Source organism: Vulpes lagopus, chromosome 21 (assembly GCF_018345385.1).
Source record: "Vulpes lagopus strain Blue_001 chromosome 21, ASM1834538v1, whole genome shotgun sequence".
Classification (NCBI taxonomy): domain Eukaryota; kingdom Metazoa; phylum Chordata; class Mammalia; order Carnivora; family Canidae; genus Vulpes; species Vulpes lagopus.
In genome coordinates, this window is record NC_054844.1 from 20,456,386 (window position 1) to 20,481,978 (window position 25,593).

Genomic DNA, 25,593 nt, shown 5'->3' on the forward strand with positions numbered 1-25,593 from the left:
AAGAGATGACTCAGGTTCATTTGCAGTAACATTTCCTGCAATATTAATTTCATAACACACATTATTTTGACACAAAACAGAGCTCATTTTCATCATTTACCATAAATGCATTGTTGTCTTGATTTAGAACAGACAAAAACTCTGATTCACCATACCCTACACTTTTCCAAAGTTGTTAATACTAATAATTTCAATTACAATATATGTAGATGACTGCCATATAAATTACATCTACCACTGTGGATAGCACATATGACTATACAGAATGATAACAAGATAAATTCAAAATATCCAAAGACTCTCATATTTAAGAGTTTTAAGATCAATTATAAATGCTCAAAATACCAGAAGAAATCAATTTTGGCAGACATATAGGATGATATATGATATATGATACATAGCTTTATGTAATTCAGTTTCTCAAGTTTGGAATACAGACTCCAAATTTTCGTCAATAACTAATTTAAGGATTTTAGTTTCTTAAATGTGGTTATTAGTGATATGATCTATTTTACTTTTATATAACAAAATTATTGAAAAGATACTTGAAAAAAACAATTCCATGAGTTGTTAACATTATATGGTAACAAGGATTAGATATACATGACCATTGAGTTTAATTTTTACTTTCTAGTAGGTTCCAGAAAAAAATTAGTGTTCCCCCTATCCCTCCTCATGTATGAATTGGGCAATTAACACAATATAACTTTATTTCATTGGCTCTTCTGATACATGCACAGTGGAACAATTCAGATGACTCAAAATTACTGGGAAAGTCATACAAAGAAAATCTGCTCTTCCTTAACCAAAGATATTTAAGCTTACTGTCTTTATATTTAATCGAACCATTTTCTACAACTATGGACATGAAAAACTGATACTAAATTACCTTTTGCTCTTCATATGCATCTTTCAGGCAAACATAATTTGTTACTGCCCTCATTGCTATTGGTAATTTTCCAATTGCTTTCAGATCAATAGGCTTTTTATGAGCAGATATGATAAGTGTGTTCATCCACCAGTATGTTGCTTTTGACAATAAATTCACAAATGGCTGAAGAAATCTCACACCCAGATCCTGGAGGTCTTCAGGAGGCTTTACTTTCTGAGGATTCATGAAGAATACATATCTCTGTGGCAAGAAAAATTCCACAGAATAATAATTAACCCAATTCTTTTTCCACATATTAAAATAAAATTTTAATTTTTTCTACATTTTCATTTCAGGAGGACAGAATGTTTATTTTACATTTCTCTTAAATTTTTATTTTATTATATTCAAAAAAATTTTTGAAATATTTCCCTTCAGTTGTGTCTATGTTAAATAGTAAATGCCAGAATTTCATGTTTAATCCACATAGGGACAATTCTAAAAAACAGATTATGTCTTTAAAAGATAGTTATTACTAGGAACCAGTCTTTCATGGTATCCTGTGATAGGGTCAACTAAATAAAGATTTTTACATTATTTAGATTTTTTAAATGTGTTGACACTATTATTGAGTCACTCCCTGATAATTTGTGGTTTGGCTAATGTTCACTAACTGTTCTCCACTATTCCTTGCAGCTTGTAACTTGCCATTAAGAGCAAACAAAGTGCTCTATTAGAAAATTAATACTGAAAAATCATTCACAAATATGTCATACAACATAACAGCATTATGTGATGCAAAACACAACAGGTTTATAATCACAGACCAGGCACGAGTCTTGACCATGTGACTCTGGATATAGCCAGTTATCTCTGTAGAAGTTTCTTCATAAGTGAAAGGAGCAAAGGTATTATCTTCTTTTCATTTTGAAATTTCTAGGAACACAGTAGTTTGCCTAATATAGATAGGTATGCTTGGTACAAATCATAGATGATGGAATTTCCTGATAAAAACAATTACATCTATAATATGAACTGAGCATAATATTTGGCACATAACAATCAGTCAATATTTACAGATTAATAAATAGATTCTAGGGTTATATCAAGATTTCTGGAACACTAATGGCCTGAAACTTAGTGATTAGTTCAACTTTTATACACATAGATGATATATATTTGCTCATCCTCTTGAATACTGATTTCTAGTTGACTAAAATCTTGAATTATTGGGGTTTTGAATTCTATTAATTAAATAAAAATGATTAGATACCTACTCTGACCCGAATTACATTGATCTCCACAGCCATGAGGAGTCCATTCAAGATGACCATCATGCCAGTAATGCAGAAACGCAAGTCTGATACTCCCCAACCGGACTGCCAGTACTTGACCAATTTTATGGTTTTTGTAATAAAGGCCATTACCCAATACAGAAATAGGGCTGGAAAAATAAAAAGGAAAAGGAAAAAGATGCAATCTTTTCCTTATATTTCTTCTAACTTCACTGAAATTTCAACATAAATATAATGCTTTTTAAAAACAAAGTTAATTTTAAATATTTTATTTCCACATTATTTTATTTTTTAAGAAAACAACATATATGCTTCATGCACTTTTGGAGTTTTAAACTGAAGATGTGGTAATAACTTTAAAATGCTAGTGCTTCCACTCTGTAATAGATCGACAGATGTAAAAAGACATCTAAATAGGAATAACCTACACTCCAGGACTCATATGTAATTCTGTAGACTCTGTCTCCTGGTATTTTTCTTTAAGAAGCCCCGATTATTTAAAAAATAAAAGAAGAAGAAGAAGAAGAAGAAGAAGAAGAAGAAGAAGAAGAAGAAGAAGTCGTGATTATATTACATGAAGAATTCACAAGTTATCTGCATCACCTATCCAATGGGTTAGTGTGCTGCAGCTTCCAGGGATATGTCTAATGGTATTACCCTGGAATTATTATGGAGTGCATATTAGCTATAGAATGGGGTTTCTGCTATACAGATCAGCATTCACGTAGTAAGTAACTCTTCTCACCCAAATGGTTTAAAATACTACATGACTCCACAAAGTGAAGAACAATGATCCTACAGAATAAAGCCAGACCTTAAGTAGTGGGATGAGAAAGGTAAGCATCTATACCATTTCATAACTACAGTCAGCGTTTTACAGGAGGTATGAGAAAGGCACTTTCCTAGAAATCAAAGGTCCAATATACTTCAAACTTTAAATAAAGGTAGTACAAATGAATATGGGATGAGAAAGAAGAAACCTGGAACATATATCAGACAATCCATTGGACAAGACATCACAGTTACTGAAGTTTAAAGGTGGTCACAGCTTCCTTAGTGAAAAAGAACTGAACATTGACATATAAGCTCATCATCTATCTTATTCTAGCATAAAACAGGAAATGTCAGAATAGATTTAGAGGGGGAAAAAAGACCAAACTACATGCAACTACATGCTACCTAAAGAGATTTGTCTTGGAGTGCCTGGGTGGCTTAGCTGGTAAGCATCTGACTATTGATTTTGGCTCACATCGTGATCTCTGGGTCCTGTGACTGAACCCCGCGTCAGGCGCTTTGCTCAGCACAGAGTCTGCTTGGGATTCTCTCTCTCTCCCTTTCCCCTCTGCTCCTCATCCTGCTCACATTCTCTCTCTCTCTCTCTCTCTCTCTCAAGTAAATAAATAAAATCTTTAAAAAAAAAAGAGATTTGTCTCAAATATAAAAAAACAGATTGAAAGTTAGTAGATGGAGAAAGATATACAATGAAAACAGTAAAAACAAGAAATCTAGAGTGGCTATATTAGTATAAGATAAAATAGACTTCAAAACAAAGAGTTTTATCATCAAAAATACTAATCCAAAGGGACACACTGAGCCCGATGTTTATAGTAGCATTATCTACAGCAGCCAAATTATGGAAACAACCCAAGTGTCCACCAACTGATGAATGGATAAAGAATATGTGGTATGTATATGTATATATATTCAATTATGTATTATATATCATATATAATGGAATATATTATATATTATATTATATTATGATATTATGATATTACAATTTTATATTATAACATATTATTATATTATACATATAATAATATATATATAATGGACTATTAGTTACAAAAAAGAATGAAATCTTGCCATTTGCAATGACATGGACAGAGCTAGAGAGTATTATGCTACGTGAAATAGGTCAGTCAGAGAAAGACAAATACCATATGATTTCATTCATACGTGGAATTTAAGAAACAAAACAAATGAGCAAAGGGAAAAGGGAGAGGGAGAGAGCGGGGAGGGGAGAGAGAGAGAGAGAGAGAGAGAGAGAGTGAAACCAAGAAAAAGACTTTTAACTACAGAGAACAAACTGACAGTTACCAGAGGGGAGGAGGGTGATGGAGATTAAGGAGTGTGCTTGTGATGAGTACCAGGTATGGATATAAGCGTTGAATCACTAAATTGTGCACTTGAAATTAATATTACACTGCATGTTAACCAACGGGAATTCAAATAAAAACTTGAAAAAAATGACAGAGTATTATCAGAAACTTTGAAAACTTTTAATAATGACAGAAAGTCAATTTTTTACAGACATAACAATTTAAAAAATACACATGTACCTAATAAATATTTAGAAGATCTGAATGCTATCAACCACTTTGAACTGTTTGATATTTATAAGGCCATATAATATTTAATACTATAAGAATACATCCAAACACCTTCAAAATATATACTCTTGTTAAGTGCACATGGTCCTGGCATAGGCTATATCCTTAGAAAACAAGAAAAAATAAATTTAAAATAACAGAAATCACATGAAGTATGTTCTCTGTTCACAACAAAAGTAAATTAAAAATCAACAACAGTAAGTTTATTGATTTTCTATTGCTGCTAAACAAATTAGCAGCAATAGAAGGTTTAGCAGCTTCTACCAACACACGTTTATTATCTCACAGTTTCCATAAGGCAAGAGTCTGGGTGTGGGTCACTTAGGTTCTCTGCTTCAGGGTCTCACCAGGCTTCAAGTTCAACTGATTTGGTGTCTTCATCTTTGTCATACTCTATTGGCTAGAAACAAGTCCCATGTCCCATTCACATTCAAGAGTAGAGGATTATACAGGGTGTGAACACCAGGGACAGAGACTGTGAAAGTAAACTTTGAGACTTTCCATACAATTAGATATCTAGAAGTCTCCAAATATTTGGAAGTTAAATAACACAGTTCTAATTAACCTCATGTTAAAAAAGATATCACTAGGGAAATTAGAAAGTATTTGAACTAAATTATAATAAAAATACTATATGTTAAAAATTTACGGATTGCAACTAAAACAATACTTAAAAGAAATTTTATGGTTTTAAATATCTATTTTAGGAAAAAAGATCCAAAATCAATTATTCAAGTTTCTATCTTAAAAGTGAGGGTAGGGATCCCTGGGTGGCGCAGCGGTTTGGCGCCTGCCTTTGGCCCAGGGCGCGATCCTGGAGACCCAGGATCGAATCCCACGTCGGGCTCCCGGTGCATGGAGCCTGCTTCTCCCTCTGCCTGTCTCTGTGTGTGTGTGTGTGTGTGTGTGTGTGTGTGTGTGTGTAACTATCATAAATAAATAAAAATTAAAAAATAAAATAAAATAAAACTCCAGGCCTAGATGACTTTACTGATAAATTCAACATTTAAGGAAGAAATAATATTAGTCATACACAATGTCTTTCAGAAAACAGAGAGATAGAGAACACTTTCCAACTCATTTTAAGAAGCCGGTATAAGCCAGCATATGACAACCTGACAAAGATATTATAAGAAGGGACGTCTGGGTGGCTCAGTGGTTGAGCATCTGCCTCCAGCTCAGGGTGTGTCCCAGAAACCTGGGATAAGTCCCATATCAGGTTCCCTGCAGGGAGCCTGCTTCTCCCTCTGCCTACGTCTCTGTCTCCGTGTGTGTGTGTCTCTCATGACTAAATAAATAAAATCTTTAAAAATATATATATAAGAAAATAACATACCAATATCCTTCACAACACAGATCTAAAAAAGATTTAGCAAACAAAATCTAACAATATATAGCATGGATAATATATAATGATCACGTGTAACATAGCCCAGGAATTCATGGTTACTTTATCATTTGAAAAATCAATCAATTAATTTAGCACATTAATGAAAATATAGCTGTCCTAGTGGATGCAGAAAAAAACCTTTAATAGAATTCAACATCTATTCATGATTTTAAAAACACAAAACACACAAAAAAAATTATTTTAAATTAAAAAAAAAACTCTGAGAAAGCTTTGAATAGAAGAAAATTTACTTACCTGATAAAAGATATCTATGAAAAGCCTATAATTAACTTTATAATTAATTATGAAATATTGACTGTTTCCCCTAAAATCAGGCATTAGACAAAGATTTCACTCTCCCCATATCTATTCTGCATTTTACTGGAGCCCTAGTTATTTGCAATATGGTGGAAAAAAAGCATAAAGGTTAAAAAATAAATATAACTGTCTTTATTTTCAGATATGTTTGTATATATAGAAAAATCCCACGAAATATACAAAGCAATAATTAGAAGTAATAAGTAAATTTCCAAGGTTTTAAAATATAAGGTCAATAGGCAAAATCAACTGTATTTTATATATATATGACAGAAGCAGCTGGAAAATGAAATTCAAAATACAAGTCTATTTATAATAGCCATGGGAAAACAAAAAAAAACTAGTAATAAATTTAACAAGACATAGAAGACCTCTACACTGAAAATATAAAACATTGCTTGGGGAAATGAAAGAATATAAAAAAGATGAAGAACAAACAGTGGAATTCAATAGTATTAAGAGGTCAATTCTCCTCCAAATTGTTCTAGATATTCAGTGCAATCCCTATCATAATCCTACTAGATTTTTTTGGTAGAAATTAACAACCTGATTCTAACTATATATTGTTCTAGATATTCAGTGCAATCCCTATCATAATCCTACTAGATTTTTTTGGTAGAAATTAACAACCTGATTCTAACTATATACAACAAAAGAACTAGAATATCGAAGGCAATTTTGGTAGAAAAGCAAAGAAAACAAGTTGTGTGGGTACACTATATGATTTCAAGAACTCCAAAGCAATAGTAATCAGAACAGAATGGTAATCTCATAAAACTCACAAATAGTTCAACGGAATAGAAACTGTAGAAATAGATCATACTTAAATGGTAATTTGATTCAAATATTTTACAAAGGTCCTAAAGCAATCTAATAAGAAATGTAAAGTTTATTCCGCAAATGGTGCTGAAACACATGGACATCCATTCGGGAAAAAGCCTTGGCACTAACCTTACATCATATACGCAATTAATTTTAAACAGGTCACAGTCCTAAAAATAAAAACTAAAACTATAAAGTTGCTAAAAAAAAAAACAGGAAAATATGAGGGAAACATATTTTGAGAAGAGGCAAAACTTCTTAAGGCACAGAAAACAATAATTATACATGAAAAATGATAAATTACGCTACATCAAAATTAAACTCTTCTGCTCACCAAAAGACCTTGTTAATGAAGGTAAATATATTATTCATGTAATGAATATTACATGTAATGAAGGTAAATATATCATTCATGTAAATGAATATGCATGCCCTTGACTGGAAGGAAAATATTCCCAAAGCATATATCTGATGCCATACTAGTATCTACCATATACAAAAAAGTACTCCTGCAACCGAATAATGAATATACAACCCAATAAAAAATGGGCAAAGGATATAATATAGCCACTTTACAAAGATAACAAATGGCTAAATAAACTTATCAAAAAGTGTTCAACATCATCAGTCAGGGAAATGCAAATTAAAACCACAATGAATTATCAGTACACACTCACCAGCATGGCTAAATTAGAAAGATCAAATCATCAAATGCTGGTGAGCATGTGGAAAAACTGGAGCTCCCAGCACATTATTAGTGAGTATGTAAATTAAATCACTTTGGGAATGTAAAGCAAACCACTTTGGGAAAAGATTTTGTGGGTTCTTAAACAAAACATTAACATTTACCTACATACCTTATGATCCAGCAATTCCACTTCTACATATTTTACTCAAGGCAAACAAAAAACATATATCCACAGAAAGACCCGCACATGAATGTTTATACCAGCTTTCTCTTCATAATAACCAAAACCTGGAAACAGTCCAGGTACTCATTGTCAAGAGAATGGGAAACTGTGGGATCTTTATACAGTGGAATAATACCCAACAATTAGAAGAGCAAAATACTGATCTATACTGCATTATGGATGAGCCTCCCAAAAAATCATGCGGAGAGAAAGAAGTGTTACACAAAAGAATTTATACTGTATGATTCAATTTATGTGAAGTTCTAGAACAGGCAAATCTTAACTATGGTGAGGAAAAAATCAGATTAGATTTTTGCCTTCTGTGGAGATGAAAATGAGGGTTGACACAAGAAAACTTTCATGGGTGATGGTACTGTTCTATGAAATGATAGGGTTATACAGGTGTGTACATTGAGCAAATTAAGATTTCTGTACTTCAGCATGTAGATTTTTAAAAATAGTTTATTTAAATTCAATTTGCCAACAGCATGTAAATTTTATCTCACAAAAAGAACTGTAGAAAAATTTAACTCCGATTAATTATATGCATGCTGAAATAATTAGGAGGTGAAGCATATTAATGTCTAAAATTTACTTTAAGATGTATCAAAAAATAAGACAGCCCGATGGACAGATAGAAGGATGGAAAGATGCAGAAATGTGATCAAATAGAATAAAATGTAAATTGAAGAATCTAAATATTACCCAGCCAGACTCTGATCATGTCTCCTTCAAAATATTATCAAAATGCACATTTCCCTTCCTTTTTCACCCTACAACTCTTGTATCTTATTCATCATCAGTTTTTCAGAAACTTAAATGTCTAACATATTGGATTCCTGATGGTATATATTTTTTTGCCGTTGCCTGCTAAAAATTTCACTCTTTTTTCTTGGCATCTTCAGAAAAAGATTTTTGTGATAACATCTGCCTGCCTTTCATGTTGTACTAAACAGCTATTAAGATAATTCAGACTTTGATAAGCCTTTTAAATTAATATTTAACCCAGACTACTTGTTTGTACTGGATTGCCTTTGCCCAATCATATAATGCAGTGCAACAAAGAATTAAATAATCAGTATTTTCCACTAATTCATTTGAAATTTCAATGTCTTCTGGATGAGCAAATAAAATATTTGTGTGGTTTAATTATTACTTTTCCAAATTTCTGTATCAGTAATCAACGTCACTCTCATCATTTAACAATCAAGTGAGTTGGGGATTTACCCCAAAGATACAGATGCAATGAAACGCCGGGACACCTGCACCCGATGTTTATAGCAGCAATGTCCACAATAGCCAAATTGTGGAAAGAGCCTTGGTGTCCATCAAAAGATGAATGGATAAAGAAGATGTGGTCTATGTATACAATGGAATATTACTCAGCCATTAGAAACGACAAATACCCACCATTTGCTTCAACGTGGATGGAACTGGAGGGTATTATGCTGAGGGAAGTAAGTCAATCAGAGAAGGACAAACATTATATGGTCTCATTCATAATAGTGAAAGGGAATATAAGGGAAGGGAGAAGAAATGTGTGGGAAATATCAGAAAGGGAGACAGAACATAAAGACTCCTGACTCTGGGAAATGAACTAGGGGTGGTGGAAGGGGAGGACGGCGGGGGGTGGGGGTGAATGGGTGACGGGCACTGAGGGGGACACTTGACGGGATGAGCACTGGGTGTTATTCTGTATGTTGGTAAATTGAACACCAATAAAAAATAAATTTATTTAAAAAAACAATCAAGTGAACTCTCTGAACCTTGTAAAATTGTAAGCTGTTCATTCATACAAACAACACCACTCTACCTGCAATTTTAGGATATTTACAGGCCCTTGAACCCCAGCCATGATTCATTTTCTACACCTTCATTTTAGCTTTCTTTATGAAGGTATACACCAAGGAATGCAAGGATTGGTCAGAGTTTTAAATATAACTAACTGGGATAAGCGACATTATTTAAGCATAAGGCAAAAATAAAGTTAGAACATTTGAGATAGCCTCTTATTGGCAAGAGAGGCTGAAAAAGGAAAGGTTAGGCATGAAGCAAATGTGAGGGGTTGTGCTTTGAAGACAACTGCTTCTCAGGACAGTACAGTTTCCAGCATGCTGTGAAGCATACTCTGCTGCATGAGTCCCCTGAAACGTTGGCAGCAAAGCTATGAAGAATCTGACATTGCCACCCCATCAGTGAAAAGCTGGGGACTTCAAAAAATGCCTCAGGATCCCAAGCCAAAGGCAGAAACACATGGAGCTAAGGCTCCACAGAACAGGGTAAGGGCTCGATTTTAAAGAAAACAACACCCTCTGCCAGCCAGAGGGCCAGCACATCCTCCACAGTCCTCCTGCCACACACCGATACATCATAAGGGGCATTTAGTGGAGAACAGATATCCTGGGGGAAGAGAGTGCTCACAGCCCAGAGCACTCAATTTATCTTCATCTCTCCATTCACCAGAAGAAGAATTAACTATTGCAGTTTTCCCATGCTTCCCAGTCCCAACCCCCAGGGACAAGGTTTACTAGGAGGAGAAAGAAAAACACTTCTGGGGAAGGAGGAGACATTTGATCATACTTACCTAAAAGTAATTTAGGAAAATTTGATGTTTCAATATTATGATAATATACTATTGATGTTGTAGTGGCAACAAATCCCATCACAGCTGGCATGAAGAGGTGGAGATGCCGCGACTCTCGCCGTCTATGGAGAGCGGTAGAGAGTATCAGTGTCTAGAGCTGGTAGGTCCAGATAGTTTCTCATTTTGTTTCTAATTTGTTTTAAAACTTTCTATCAGTAATAAGATATTTAAAATACAGAATGCAGTAATAGTTGCTAACATGCAAAGGAAGACTACGTTGGGATACATGATTCTGCCAAAAGGATTTATCTCAACACAGAGGAGTAAGCACCACAGCTAAACAAGATCTTAAATACTCACAAGAGCACACATGTAACTACTCCTATACTGCTAAAATAACACCTAAAGCAAGTAAAAACAACCAAATGGATGAGTGAACTCTAATGTATATGAAAAGTACATTTATTAGTTTCATAGTTTTCCTAAATTTTATGGCCCTAAGTGATTTCTCCATTGGCACTGATTCATTCAATACACGTGTTTTTGCAGTGTCCAGGCACTATTAGATGTTGGGATGCAAAAGTGAACACAAGATACAGCATCTGTGGTCACAAAGCCAATTGGGATAGCAATAGGAAATAGGAAATTATCACTCAGGGGAAGGGACTGTGGGTGCATGCGGGGCCAGTGTCTGAGAAGAGAAGGTTTTGTGAAGGAGCCAATTTCTTTTATTTATTTACTTACTTACTCATTAGAGACACAGAGAGAGAGAGGCAGAGACATAGGCAGAGGGAGAAGCAGACTCCTCGTAGGAAGCTCAGTGGGGGACTAGATCCCAGGACTCCGGGATCATGACCTGAGCCAAAGGCAGACGCTCAACCACTGAGCCACCCAGGTGCCCCAGGAACCGACTTCTGAAGTGAGGCCCCAAGAATGAAGAACTGCTGCTCAGAAGAGGAAGGTGGAAAACTGTTCCAAGCAGAGGATCCAGACATGTTTCCGGGTAGCACAAGCAACTGAGTATGATTGAAAAGAGACTAGATTTCACTCTGAGGGCAACAGAGAGCTTCACGTGAGTTGGAAATATGACAGAACCAGATTTACATAGTAGATAACCCTCAACTCCATTTACATTAATAATGTCACCTAACAAAACATTTAAATTTTCTCAAATTACTTAAATACATTCATACATAAATGGTATAGAATATAACTAGTTTGGGGTCCCTGGGTGGTTCAGTTGGTTAAGTGTCTGCCTTAAGTTCAGGTCATGATCCCAGGGTCCTAGGATCAGGCTCCCTGCTCAGTGGGGAATCTGCTTCTCCCTGTTCCTCTGCCTGCTGCTGCCCCTGCTTGAGCTCTTGCTCTCTCTGTGTATCAAATGAATAAATACAATCTTTTAAAAAAAGGAAAGTAACTAGTTTGCGAGTGGGGAAAAGAGGAGCATTTGGAAAAGACACTTCACAAGAGGTATGGTTGATAGTGGAAACTGAAATATGAAAGGGAATTCATGAGTCAGCAACATGGTAAAAGAGCACTTTAAAAAAAGAGAATAATATGTGTAAATACATAGAAGCACAAAACTGTGTAATATGTTCAAAATTCCAAGTAGTTTAATAGTCCCAAATGGAAAGTTTGAGATAGGATATATGGTGAAAGGCTCTGTATGTCATGGTAAGGAGCTGGAATCTAATCTTACTTTAATAGGTAAGTGGTATGGTCAGATTTTGGGGGTCTTTAGGCAAATCAGTCTGGTAATAGCATGGATGATGGAGTTGATAGGTAGTGTGTGCCTCTGAGGAGAGGAAAGAGACAGAAGGAAGAAAAGCAGTTGGCCAACTATGAGTATAGGCCAGGCAGGAGATGACAGACCCTGAATTAAGCTTTGGCAGCAGAAACATAGACAAAATATAACATCTGGAAAATATTCATTGTTAAAATGGACAGGACTTTAATAGTGCTAGGGTCTTAGGGTGATAGTTAATGATAGAGAATAATTCCCAAGGGGCCTGGGTGGATGTTGGGTAACCATATAAGACATTAAGAGGACAAGCAGATTGGAAAAAGAAAGCTAGTAAGTTCCAGCAAGGCCACGCGAACCATGAAGGTGTCTGTTAAGTATGCAAAGGGAGTTGTCTAATAAGCCAACTGCATGTAGAGATTTGGAACATGACCAGTGATATACTTGGAATGTTAATATGGACATGGGAATGAAAATGTGTAAGTACCACGATAGCATAAAAGCTGGTCTTAAAAGGACCCACTTGCCCCCCAAAAAACAGTTCAAAATAGTCAAAAAGAAAAAGCAGGAAATAAATATTTCATCAGTATGGAAATTAAGAAATCCTTCCAATATTATTTTACTATTAAGACAAGGAAAGAATTTAAAAATCACTGAGTTAATATTCAGGACATTTAAAAACAAACATACTACCTATCAAGGTTTATAAACAAACGTGGTCAAAACCAAACCCAGAAGAAAGTTTATAACCTTACACACGTTCAAAGAAAACATTATAAAAAATAAATTATGTGGTCAATTCAAGAAGTTAGAAAAAGAATGACAAAACATTCTTCATCAAGGAAGACAATAAATAAGGAAGACAATATAGTAGATGAAAAAAGCAACGGCTACAATAAGGTTTTATATTTATTGCGGAATTTCTTTGTTAGGGATTCAATGTGTCTTTTAACCATGCTAACCTTTTTATTGGAATTGCTATTATACTGTTAATTGTCTACTTACAAAGCTGCACAAGTTTTGAGTGGTGTCTCAACCCTATTCTTTCCCTTAAGCTCTGTTATTTTTAGAGTATGACTTGCAGACTTCAAGGTTCTGGTAGAAGCACACACATCCCATTATAGCAGAAAATCTTTACTCAGAAAGTAAAGAAGAAAACCAAAATGCATTCATCATGGAGGACAAAGATATTTTCAAAAAAGACAAAATAATAAAAATAAAAGCTTAAATGAAAACACAATAATAGTGAAGACTTTAATAAACATTTTTAGAATTTGATGAATTAAATAGTATAAAAATAGGGGGCACCTGGTGGCTCAGTCCGTTAAGCATATGCCTCTGACTCAGGTCATGATTCTGAAGTCCTGGGATCCAGCCCTGAGTTGGGCTCCCTGTTCAGCGGGGAGTCTGCTTCTCCCTTTCCCTCTGCCCCTCTCTCCCTCTCATGTTCTCTCTCTCTCAAGTAAATAAATAAAATATTTTTTAAAATAGTATAAAAATAATCACACACAGGACTTGAGTAATCTAAGAAAATTTTGTCTCCAACAAAGAAAATACATTATTTTCTAATTCTCATTAAAAATGTATAAAGTAAAAAAAAAGTAAAAGAAAATGTATAAAGTAATCAAATATTTAACTATAATGGAAATGTTACAAAGTCCCAAAAGATATTTGTTTAACAAATTACATGCTCTACTAATAAATCAATCATATTAGGCTAAAAAGCAACTAAAAATAATTCCTAGACCTAGGCGAGTATCTAAATCAGAACCATAAACTAGTTGGATAGAAATAAAAAAGAGGACATTTCTTACAAAAATATGTGCAAAACAGATAAGGATGTTTTGAAAGAAAAATGAATAGCTTTAATATTTGTATTATTAAAAAAATCAAATGGTCAATTAGGAAAATCTTTGCATTATTTCACTAATTATAATGAGCATCTGTTACATTTTAAGTAAAGAATAGTTCATAATATTTTGTTACAGAAAAAGAAGTAAGGAAATAATGATCAGCAACGTCCAATGTACTGGGTATGATAAGGAAGAAAAGTGTACATAAAGGTGTCTTTGATGTTCACTGGCATTCTTGTGCAAGCAGTTTCCAGAACAAAATAAGGCAAGCAAGAAAGCAAACTAAATTTTGGAGTGCAGGAATCACTGGAAAATGATTTTTGAGAAGCTTGAATAAAAAGGTTAAGAGGAAGCAGTCCACAGCTAAAGAATCAAGACTGCATTTCTGCTTGATTTCAGGATGGCCCTTTCAAATCACTACTGCCATAACACAAGTTTCTGCCATAAGCATGTGTCTTCACCATTGTTAACACAGCCTCTAACTCTCTAACTGAATTTCTACACTAATCACAAGGCTGGAAAAAAGGAGGCATCCTTGCCTACATGGTGTCAAGTTTTTAGGAAACATTGGACTGCTCTATCTTCCACTTTATACATACACACAGAAACACAGAGAGTCAGCCAATATGTTAAAAAATGAAGACTAAAATTGGTTATGCTAATACAATAGGATACAAATACACTGACAGGTTTTAAACAATAATCAGTAAGATAATAGTCAAGTAAGTGTCCAAATGCTTGAAGGCATGCAGTATCTTCAGAGTCTTTGATTTTTCCTTTTATCAGAAACTAAGACATGCACATCCATGCAAAGAACTGTCGTAAAACATTACAAAATAGTTGGCTCTGTAACAAAAGCTGAGAAGTTTCATTCCTTGTTAATTGCGATAGAAAAACATAAACAGATGTCAGGGAAGGTCCTTATTAGATAAAAGGAAAATGATTTTTGAGCTTTCTTTTTAAAAACTTTTTTTTTTAGAAATTTTATTTACTTTTTCATGAAAGACACAAAGAAAGAGGCAGAGACATAGGCAGAGGGAGAACCAGGCTCCCTGCAGGGGACCTGATGTCAGACTCAATCCCAGGACCCAGGATCACGCCCTAAGCCAAAGGCTGATGCTCAACCACTGAGCTACCCAGGCACCCCTCTTTTTAAAAACCTTTAAGAACTTTCATATCTCAATTCTTTAATTAATGGTGTACCATTTAGCAAAATTTCATAATCAAAATTCTCCTATTTGATGTGGCTTATCAAAATTTTTCCTGTTTTTTGTTAGTATGTGATAAAAATATTTTCCTCACATTATGTTCCAGTTTATAAGGAGAATTCATTATATTCTAACTGCCTAATGCAAACTTCCTTTATAAGAATGGCAAAATTCCTTCAAAAATATGGGTTTTATGACAAATCTTGATTTTTAAAATAGTTTTGTGTTTTGCTTCAATTTGTGGCTATATCCCCAATGGTTCTCACACTTCTTTAATGCCCATTCATCTATCTCTGCTTCTTTATTTAAAAACGGAAATATCTGAGGACTGGTTATATATTTATATGTAAATATATAGCTATTAGAGCTTTATGTCAATATAGACAATCTATGTACACTTATATTGATAGACAAGGTAAACATCAAAGTGTTTAAAAGGAGAGAACTTTCTTTAAGAGCTACATAGATGAATGAACAAATAGCACATGAATAAGTACGAGTCACAGAGACCTGAATTTTTGTTATCAGAGAAATTATGTAGCAACACAAGAATACAGACAAAACACATTATTATCAAATGCAGCAGTCCCCCTTTTATCTGTGGGGGATATGTTCCAAGACCTCAGTGGATGCCTGAAATCACAGATATAGTGGTGAGTCCTATCTATACCACGTTCTTACACATACATACCTATGATAAAGATTAATGTATAGAGTAGGCATTGTAAGAGATTGACAATTAATAATTATAAAATAGAATAATTATAACAATATACTGTTGTAAAAGTTATGTGAATGTGGTCTCCCTCTCTCTCAAGATATTTATTATACTGTATTCACCTTTCTTCTTGTGATGATTTCTAGATGATATGATATCTGCATGATGAGATGAAGGGAGGTGAATGGCATAAGCATTGTGATGCAGTGTTAGTCTACTACTGACCTTCTGACTACCCATCATCAGAAAGAGGATCATCTACTCCCAGACATCAGTTGATCGTGGGTAAATGAAATCACAGATTAGCAGGACTGCTACTAAATGTGTGACAAATGCTGTTCCTAATAAATTATAACTAAAAAGTTAAGCCTGACTTGGTATGCTCTTCACTACCATCCACATCAATATACCCACTAGTATAATGTAATCATTATAACTATGTCGAATCACTTACGAATCAGAAACAATGCCTTCTGCTATTTCACAAACATGCACAAATAGAAGAGCAAATGTAAGAATCCATCTCAGGTTATGTCCAGGAAAATGAAGCCATGTGTTGTGATGAATTTGTACCTTTGAGCTTTGACTTCCCCACCCTGGAAAAAAAAGAGAGAGAGAAGAAATAAAAGGATTAATTATAATCATGGAACTAATTCACACTGTAATATCATTTGGGGGATGAGAAATTCCTGAAACAGGATCGAAAGGTGCTTTCTACGGTAGCAATGAAAATCCCAGTCTATTTTCATTGTGTTAAAAAAGTAACAATTCAATTTCAATGAATTTTTACAAGACTGCCTAGGTTAACACACTGACATTTGTTGCACTGCTCAAGAACATCACCAATTCTAGGTGACAACATAATTTTTTCATGCTGATCACAGCTCTTACTGACAGATCCCTGATTCATTTAAGAGGAAATTAAATGATGTTAGTAAAAGCAATTTGGTGTCTAAAATCTTTCAAAACGGGATCTGTGGGGGGGGGGGCTAACAAAAAAAACATATTTTGTAATGAAATGTAGAACTCATCAGTTGAGTCAACCCAATCATATGCATGAGAAAAATTAGAACTTATGACGAGGCCAACACTATTCAATAGTGGTAATGATATTTTCTCAAAGAAATTTTTTTTTTTTTTGTAGAGAAGCCTCACATACTTCAAGAACGAATCTGGGTTTGTGCTGGAAATATCACAGGAAGGAATTTCTGTAAGGACTGATGGGACCCTGAAGCATTTTTTGAAAAGAAAATTGATTCATGTCTCAGTTGTTCCAGAATGAATTTCATTGTGGAAAGAATAGCTACGTTTAACCTATTGTACTAGAATTTATGCTGTAAACTCTTTCAGGCAAACTTTCCTTATACCTGATACTTCTTTGAGATTAATCACAATCTCGCTAATTTAAGTAGCCAATGTTATAGATAACAGTCTGCATTTTTCTCCACCATCCCCCTTTGCAATGTTCACACCAATTCCACTTGTTTCAAATACCTTTTTGCCAGCCTGTGTTCGATGCTAGTGATACAAACAGACTATCACAGTAATTGCCCTCAAGAAGTTAGATGAATGTCAAAATGAATTATTAACTGTCAAACTGCAATAAAAAAGTATGGTCTCCTTTTGGCCAAAGGGCATTGTTAATATCCTACAAATAATATCAACCACATAAACAACAACTCATGTTTCTATACATGGCCACTCTGGTTATACAGACGTTATATTTAATGTCTATATATTTAAAATGAAAAACTATGTGCTAAGAGTTTCATTGGCCTCTGCATGATATGATATATCATATAACAGAAAATTTTTGACCACTGTTATAATGCCAGGTACATAGCAGTCTCTCAATTAATATTTGTTACATGAAGAAATAAAAGCATACAAATTATTTTTAAACCTTTCAGGGCACCTCGGTGGCTCAGACCATTAAGCGTCTGACTTCAGCTTGGGTCATGATCCCAGGGTCCTGGAATCGAGTCCCACATTAGGCTCTCTGCTCAGGAGGGAGTCTACTTCTCTCTGTACCCCTCCTCCCTATTTATGCTCTCTCTCTCTCACTCACTCACTCTTTTTCTCTCTCTCAAATAATTTTTAAAAACTTCAAACCTTCTTTCAAAGCAGATCATTAAAATATGCTAGTTTTCTTAAGAAAATTAATCTGATAGCTTTCTCATTCACTTTTATGAGCAAATTTATTTTTATAAGCAAAATTAAACACCAAATTCAGATAATGGTTACTTTTTTTGAAGAGATAGTAACAGGATATTGGAAGAGTAACAGGCTCAGGAAATAGCACACAGAGGGATTCACTCATATTCTTACCATTAGATTCCTTAAGATGAGTGGTGATAGGCTCAATAGATGTTTAGATTAGTCTGTCATTTTCACATGTGAAATGTATTTTTTAAATTTTTTAAAGATTTTATTTATTTGAGAGAGAAAGCATGCACACATGAACAAGAGGAGGAGCAGAGGGAGAGGAAGAAGCAGACTCCCTTGCTGAGCAGGGAGCCTGAGAAGGTACTCTATTCCAGGACCCTGAGATTGTGACTTGAGCCAAAGGCAGTTGTTTAACCGACTGAGCCACCCAGGCACTTCTATTTTTAAAAATTTTCTAAGTTAAGAGGTCTATTTTGACTGTTTTAGGGAAGCTAATAAGTTATATATCAATGATCTAAATAACTGGATTTGTAAACTGTAAAACAATAAGGAAAATTGTATTTTTTTAACTCTTTTCCAAATAGTTTGCATAAGTATTCTTTCAAACTGGAATGTACCCTTACTACTCTTACTTCTACTCGCACACTCTGTGTCCTCAGCTCCCCCAAAATGTCACTTTCCGTGCAATCTTTCCCACTGGCCCGAAGAATTAGTTGTTCTAGCAAGTTAATGCCCAAGATGTACCTGCAAATGAGCTTACAATGCGGGATAGTCATTTTTGTCTTGAGTTTGATACGTCTGTTTCACTGGACAGTTCCAGTGAATATCCCAGGCAATACTGTTTTACTCATTTTTCATTCTCTTCACCAACACAAAGCAATCTCAACAAAGACTTTAGTCTATCCCACGTAACTCTCTTTCCCTCTTTCCAAAAAACTGCTGCTACTTGAAGTCCACTTCTAAGAAGACATATGACTTCTATTTTATCTACAGAATGTCATATGACGAGAACGTAAATAATTGAGAAGCACAGAAAACTGGCTTGTTCTTTTGTCACAGATTTACCTATCAGTTTTCATGTAATTGGTGAAAGAACAAGAATATTATTTCTTAAGAAATAATAAGAATATTAAAGGAACTATTCTTTTAATAAGAATATTAAAAGAAATATTAGGTGAGGATATATAGGAGAATAGATTACTTACCAATAAACAGTATTGGAAAAGTAATAAACAACAGGAAGACATGAGGGACCAGGTTGAGGGCATCCACGAAGCAGGGATTTTGTAACACACCCTTATAGATATCATATGAAGAAATGTTGTTACCACAGAATGAAAGGCTCATTTCTTCTTATATGACTTACTCTAAAAGGAAGAGAAAAAAGAAAGAGCCTCTCATTAAATTCCCTTTCATAAAATCATAGCCCTAAGAAGGAGGTGTTATTATAAAATTAACCCCTTTTGTTTCTGCAATTGAGGAAATGGGAAACTGTATGCCAAAGTCATTTGAGAGTTTCTTATAAAGCCCTTATACATTCTATAAATCACTTCCTTTCAATCTTTTTCTTTTCGGAGAAAAACATCTTATTTTAATTTGGAAAATATATAATTATTAATATCTACCAATGATGGTACCTTAAAGAAGTGTGTGTGTGACTCAAATTATTTCACAGAACAAAAATGGTGATATATCAAGAAAAAGAAAGAATAAGTGAAACCACTAACTGATACCACAAAATAGTGTAATATCAAATCCTTGCTCATCTTTTCTCACTGAAAATGCATTAGTAAACAGCTTAAACTGGACAAAATTTACCACCACTTTTCATTAACTATACAAAGGAATACTAATATACGAAACCAATGTGGCAGCAAAGAGAAGTCAGCCCTTCTCTGAAGAATATTAAAATCAAGTGCTTGAGAAAAATAACTCAATTAATGAAATCACGTCCCACAATCAGAGAACTTCCTTACACGAAATGTACTCTAATCAAGTTTCGAAGCAAAAAAAAAAAAAAAAGTTTTTTAACTGGAAACCAATATTAATAGTAGAGGAGAAGTAGACAAATTTAGAGAGGAAACTGAGGACAAGGTATCCCAGGGTTTTGCTAGCCATTGTTGTGACTTGGGCTTCTACTCAATGAAGTGGACTCTTTGAGGGATGATTTGATCAGAGGAATGACACACTGCTACTCACATTTTAAATGAATTCCTCCTGTTGCTGCACCAAAACAGGTGATACAGGAGCAAGGATCTGCTCCATCAAAATACCACTGTGAAATTCTGAAGAGTTTTAAGCCTTCTAAAAATTCTTTTATAATTCCTCCTATTTATTTACCACCTCCCAAATTCTGGGCACTTTGTCTTTAGGACAACCATGCAATGTTAGTTATTTGTGTTTTACAGAAGAGCCTCAGTAACTTGCCAACCAGTAGAGTAGCAGTGATCTACACGCATGTGTCTGACTTAAACTGTTTCTCCCACTGCATCATGCAGCCTCCAACCTATTTTTAAATAACATCTCATCTATTCTCATTAAAAGAAGTAGCAGGTTAAGATTTTTAACCTCATTGGACTTTGTTTCTTTTCCACATTTATGTCACACTGGATTGTGAATTGGATTATTGAAGGTTGGCAAAGGTATAAATAAGTAAAGTAGTACCTTTTCTCTCTTCCCTTTCATTGAGAAATGATTTAGCAATGGTCATGAACAATATTGTTCCCTAGGAAGAAACCAAAGAGTGTTACACAGAAAAGATTGGCAACAGTAGGTATGCTACCGGAGAGACCAAATTTCAAGCAAAAGTTTTATAAAGCATTCTATGAATAGAACAACTAGTTAAAAAGCCTGTGTTTACAGTATATAAATTCTTATTTGGAATTCCTTTCACATATTGTTTCTGGTAAGCCCTTTTGTTGGACATCATTGATATAATCTCTAGTTGAGACCTTTTCTAATTTAAAAAATTATATTAAGGAAACTCAAGATGAGGGTATATGCTTGGCAAATTCTTAGCAGCTATTAAGCCTCCCAGCCTCATAAAATAATTTTAAAAGGCTTGAGATTTTTAAAATAACAGTAAAGTGGAATTTTGTATTATATACTGTAGCTACAGTGATAGATCTTAACTAAACCTATAGTGGTAATCATTTTACAATACTAAATTAAACCATCATGCTGTATACCTTAACCTTGTACAGAAATGTCCATCAGGAAAACAAATGGGGGGGTGAACCCCAGAAACTGAAAAATAGCAGCTAGTAATGAAATTTCGAAGACTATTTCTTTTCTTTTACTTTTTTAGACTATCTCTTTTATTAAGAAGAAATGACAAAAAGAAACTTGAGTCCACACTTATTGAAAGACATGTGTAAACTGTTTCCTAGAATGGACCAGAAAATAATTTTTACTTTTGCCAGTTTTATAATTTTATCCGAAATTATAATATTTCAATTGGCCACATTTATAAATACTGATATTTAATCACTGTCATTGAGCCAAATACTAAAGTAATATCTGAATTTGTAAAACATATACTTCATTAGCTATAATAAGCATTGCCTACCTGGTATATTTAAGCAATCCTCAAACCTACCAATCAAGTAAATGTTGGATAAACGCATATAGTGGTGGAAAGAAAATAGCAGAGAACTACAGCAACCTGAGAAAGTCAAAGAACATTTCTAGCCATGTACCTGATATCTGGGATTCTAGGCCATTCGTTAACTCTAAAAATACTTGTTGATGCTGACCATGTGCTAGGCACTAGGAATCCAAGAATGTACATGACAAATAGTAGCTGTGGTCTTAGGCTGCATAAATCGGACTACACTAATCCCAATAGTTTTGGTATAATGTAAAGGTTATGATCTACTAGACAGGGAAATATACAATGATATAATCACACTAAGGTATACACTTCAGATTAATAAAGTGAAAGCTTCAGAATTTCTTCCTTCTACCACTATCTCTAACATATGCCCTGGGGCTCCCAACCTATTCACTACCTCTCACCACCTCTCTCCTTCTATTTTTGTCTCTGTCTCCCCGACCTCCATCCTTTTCCCTCTGACCCTTAGCTTCTTTCTCCAACATCCAGTACACATGTGGCACATTCTAACAGCCCATCTTACAACAGTGGGCAAAAAGAGGGAAGGAGTGAACTTGTAGACATGTTGATGGTTATCATGTTAACGAAAGGCATTTTATTTAATCAGGACCTTGAATTAATTTTTAAATCTCCTGTTGTCATTCAGGGTTTCCCTCTCTGAACTATGATTAAGTTAGGGACGTTCTGGGAACAGTACAGATTACTGCTCTTGCTGGCTAAACTCTGTCACGTCACTCTGTCATGTGACACCCCTGCCTCTTCTGGAGCTGTCTAGTTCAACTAAGCACTGACAGAGGCCCTGAGTATCCAGGAAGACGGAGGAGAGAGAAAAGGGGCCAGATGGGAAGACATGACACTTTTCTCCCCACAAGCAAAAAGCTACTGAAAGATGTTCAAGTGTTTATAACAGCAGACAGGGTTGAAGAACTTGACTGAATTAAACTTAAAGACAAATGTCAAAAGCGAAACTCTGATTATAGGGATGGTCTGCAAAGCAGAAAACACAGAAGGAAAATACTCCTTGATGACCAGACCTATGATTTCATGGCAAGAATTGCATCCTCAGTATTCTCACTCTTTGAAATGCATGATGTGAAGTTCCACACCCTTAGGCATTATAAAATTTAGATTTAGTTGATGACTAAAGTTAAAAACGAACACTCTTTCCTGCTCATCCAGAAGAAAGTGTCAGTTCTAACAGAGTAGCTACCTCAGAGAACTTTAACATGCTGGAAGCACCTGAAGAAAACATGCTAAAAGCAATAAAAAAAAAAGAAAAAAAGAAAAAACCTTTCATGCTTCCAGACAAAGTAACTCACTCTTTAGTTATTTGCAGATTAACTATATGTGAGAGGGAAACATGACATTGTAAAGAATTTAGGGCATTAGCATGATCTAGGGCATTTTCAGGAATCGGTCACTTAAGAAACAAATGGAGTAACTTCTTTGAAATCTTTCATTCAGCCTATGACTCCCAAAATATGAAACAAAAGATGTCTGTCTACCTGTCTGTCTGTTTGTCTGTCTCTCTCTCTGAATGACAGATCCAAGTAGGAAAGTCACTAGCAAAACTGACCACTGACTTCTGATTTAGCGCCTGATCTCAAAGCACCGGTTGAAGTTCTATCGCACACTAAAGGAAAAGGCCCTCAACAGATAAGATTCAGACACGACAGTGGGATGTTGTTTTTAATCGTAAATTGAACAAACAAGCAAAAAATAAATACCTTGGGCGGTCGTATGATGCTGCTTCACACCCCTACTCGTGCACTTGCACTACCTTCAAAACACCGGCTTACTACACTGTCTTAAGTGTCAATTTCCAGCTCAGACGCAGAACTCCTAAAAAGTCAAGAGTCACAAAAATCAAGCAGATAGAAAACGACTTCGTGAACAATACAGGAGCCCGTTTAAGAGGAAAAAAAAAAAATCAGTAATTTCACTCCTTGCACGATCCCCGGCAGGTTTTAAAAGCAAGAGCCGGCTGAGTTCCGTTAAGCAAAGCTGGAAACCTGATCCCACGCCCTCCCTTCTGGGGCTGGGGCCCCGGAGCCTTCATCCTAGAAATAGCGACCCCGGAGGCAGCGCTGCGAGACTGCGCGGGCGCCTCTTGGTTACCGAAATGCACACTTTACGGGAACTCTCAGTGATGCTTAAATCCTATTTAGGTTAAAAAATAAAAATTAAAAAAAAAAGAAGACGGACTCACTTACTCCGAAGGCAGTTTTCCTCCCCTAGCCGAAGCACGCAGGGCGCCGGAGCGGATTATTTTTAGGGTGGTGGGAGATCAGCTGCTGCCTCCTATCGGGTTTCTAAATTGCACAAGCTGCTGTGAGCCGGGGCGGACCCGAGAACTCCGAGGCAGGAAACTGGGCACCAGCCCCGAGCGCCGCAGCGCCTGGGACTGGGACTGGGACCCTCCCCACCCCCGCTCGGCCCCGCGCTCCGTCCTGGGGCGCGCGATGCGAAGCTTTTGCAAACCCGAGGGAACACGCGTCCCCCAAACTTCATCCCACACCGAAACTTGCAGTGTACATAGTGCTGCTCTGGAGTCAGGCTTTCAGACGTCAAGACACGCAAGGTACCCACTCACTTGCACTTGTAAAAAACTCCCCCCCCCCAGGTTCTATAGGCGCCCTTTTACCAACCACAAAAGGAAGCGGATCTGGGGAGGTCGTCGCCCCCCCGCACCCCAACAAGCGGACCTGGGAGATGTATAGGGCCGCCTCCAGGCAAGCACCCCAGCAGCCCGGGAACCTCGGGGGCTCCCCGGCCGGCGGCCGCGCTTGCCCTCGCTCCCCGAGAGTGGGGCTCCGGCCCGCACCCCACCCGCGCTCGCTCCCCACCGGAGAGAATCCACTCTCAAGGGCATAACGTGTCTAAAGTACACTCACCCCAGCCCCCAAGCCGTGAGTTTTGTCCCCGGGCAGCCCTTTCTTAAGTGAACACTCGACTTTCTCAGGGGCCGGGCGCGCTCCCTTGCAGTGGTCCTGGCGCTCAGCATCTGTCCCGGCGGCTCCAGGAAGGTGGGCAGGCGGGCTGCGGCCCCGGGTGCGCGCGACCGCCAGGGCGCCCTCCCGGAGCGTGGCCTGCGCCCCGGGGCCCCGCGGCCTCCCGGCCTCCGCGCCCTGGGGGGGCTGAGCCGACCCCCGCCCCGCCCCGCGCGCCCCGCCCCGCGCGCCCCGGGGATTTCCCGCGGGAAGGGCGCTGCGGCGACCGAAGCCGGGACCCGCGGCCGCTAGAGGCCGGCGGGGCCCGCGGGGCGACGGCTGGGAGGGTCCCGAAGCCTCCCGTCCCGCGGCGCTTCAAGGCTTGCCAGCGGCACCCTGGAGCTGTTTGGCACGACGCAGGCGCACACAGAAAGCGGGCTTCGAGAACCGGGATCGGGTCCCGGGGTGGAACCCGGGGAGCCCGGGGATCCCCCCGAGGGGGTCCTGGGCTCCCCCGCGGGGCCGCGGAGAGACACCTGGAAGCAGGGGGTGCAGGCAATCCCCAGACGGACACCTGAGTGTAGCTACAGAAAATCAGGTTGACTTTAGCATTAAAAAAAATAATAATAATAATAATTAATAATAATAGGGGATCCCGGGGTGGCCCAGCGGTTTAGCGCCTGCCTTTGGCCCAGGGCGGGATCCTGGAGTCCCTGGATCGAGTCCCGCGTTGGGCTCCGCGTTGGGCTCCCCGCATGGAGCCTGCTTCTCCCTCCTCCA

The 25,593-nt window shown here is 36.8% G+C and overlaps 1 protein-coding gene across 8 annotated transcripts in view; it reads right to left on the reverse strand.

The window, feature by feature from the left end:
* The window catches only part of ABCC9 (ATP binding cassette subfamily C member 9), a 150,483-nt gene extending 125,430 nt beyond the window's left edge, over positions 1-25,053 (reverse strand). Inside the window, exons 1-9 of one of the 8 annotated variants that reach the window (XM_041736004.1) lie at positions 24,778-25,051; positions 24,097-24,195; positions 23,611-23,725; positions 20,935-20,995; positions 19,476-19,637; positions 16,559-16,700; positions 10,585-10,706; positions 2,149-2,315; positions 890-1,132 (exon numbers count right to left, since the gene is read on the reverse strand). In XM_041736004.1, coding sequence (XP_041591938.1) covers positions 890-1,132; positions 2,149-2,315; positions 10,585-10,706; positions 16,559-16,700; positions 19,476-19,617 — 816 coding nt within the window. In that variant the 5' untranslated portion in view covers positions 19,618-19,637; positions 20,935-20,995; positions 23,611-23,725; positions 24,097-24,195; positions 24,778-25,051. Of the gene's footprint in view, positions 1-889; positions 1,133-2,148; positions 2,316-10,584; positions 10,707-16,558; positions 16,701-19,475; positions 19,638-20,934; positions 20,996-23,610; positions 23,726-24,092; positions 24,196-24,777 lie in introns of all 8 variants that reach the window. The other 7 variants (XM_041736003.1, XM_041736000.1, XM_041736007.1 and 4 more) reach the window with 7 other exon arrangements.
* Between the last annotated feature and the right edge of the window lie 540 nt (positions 25,054-25,593).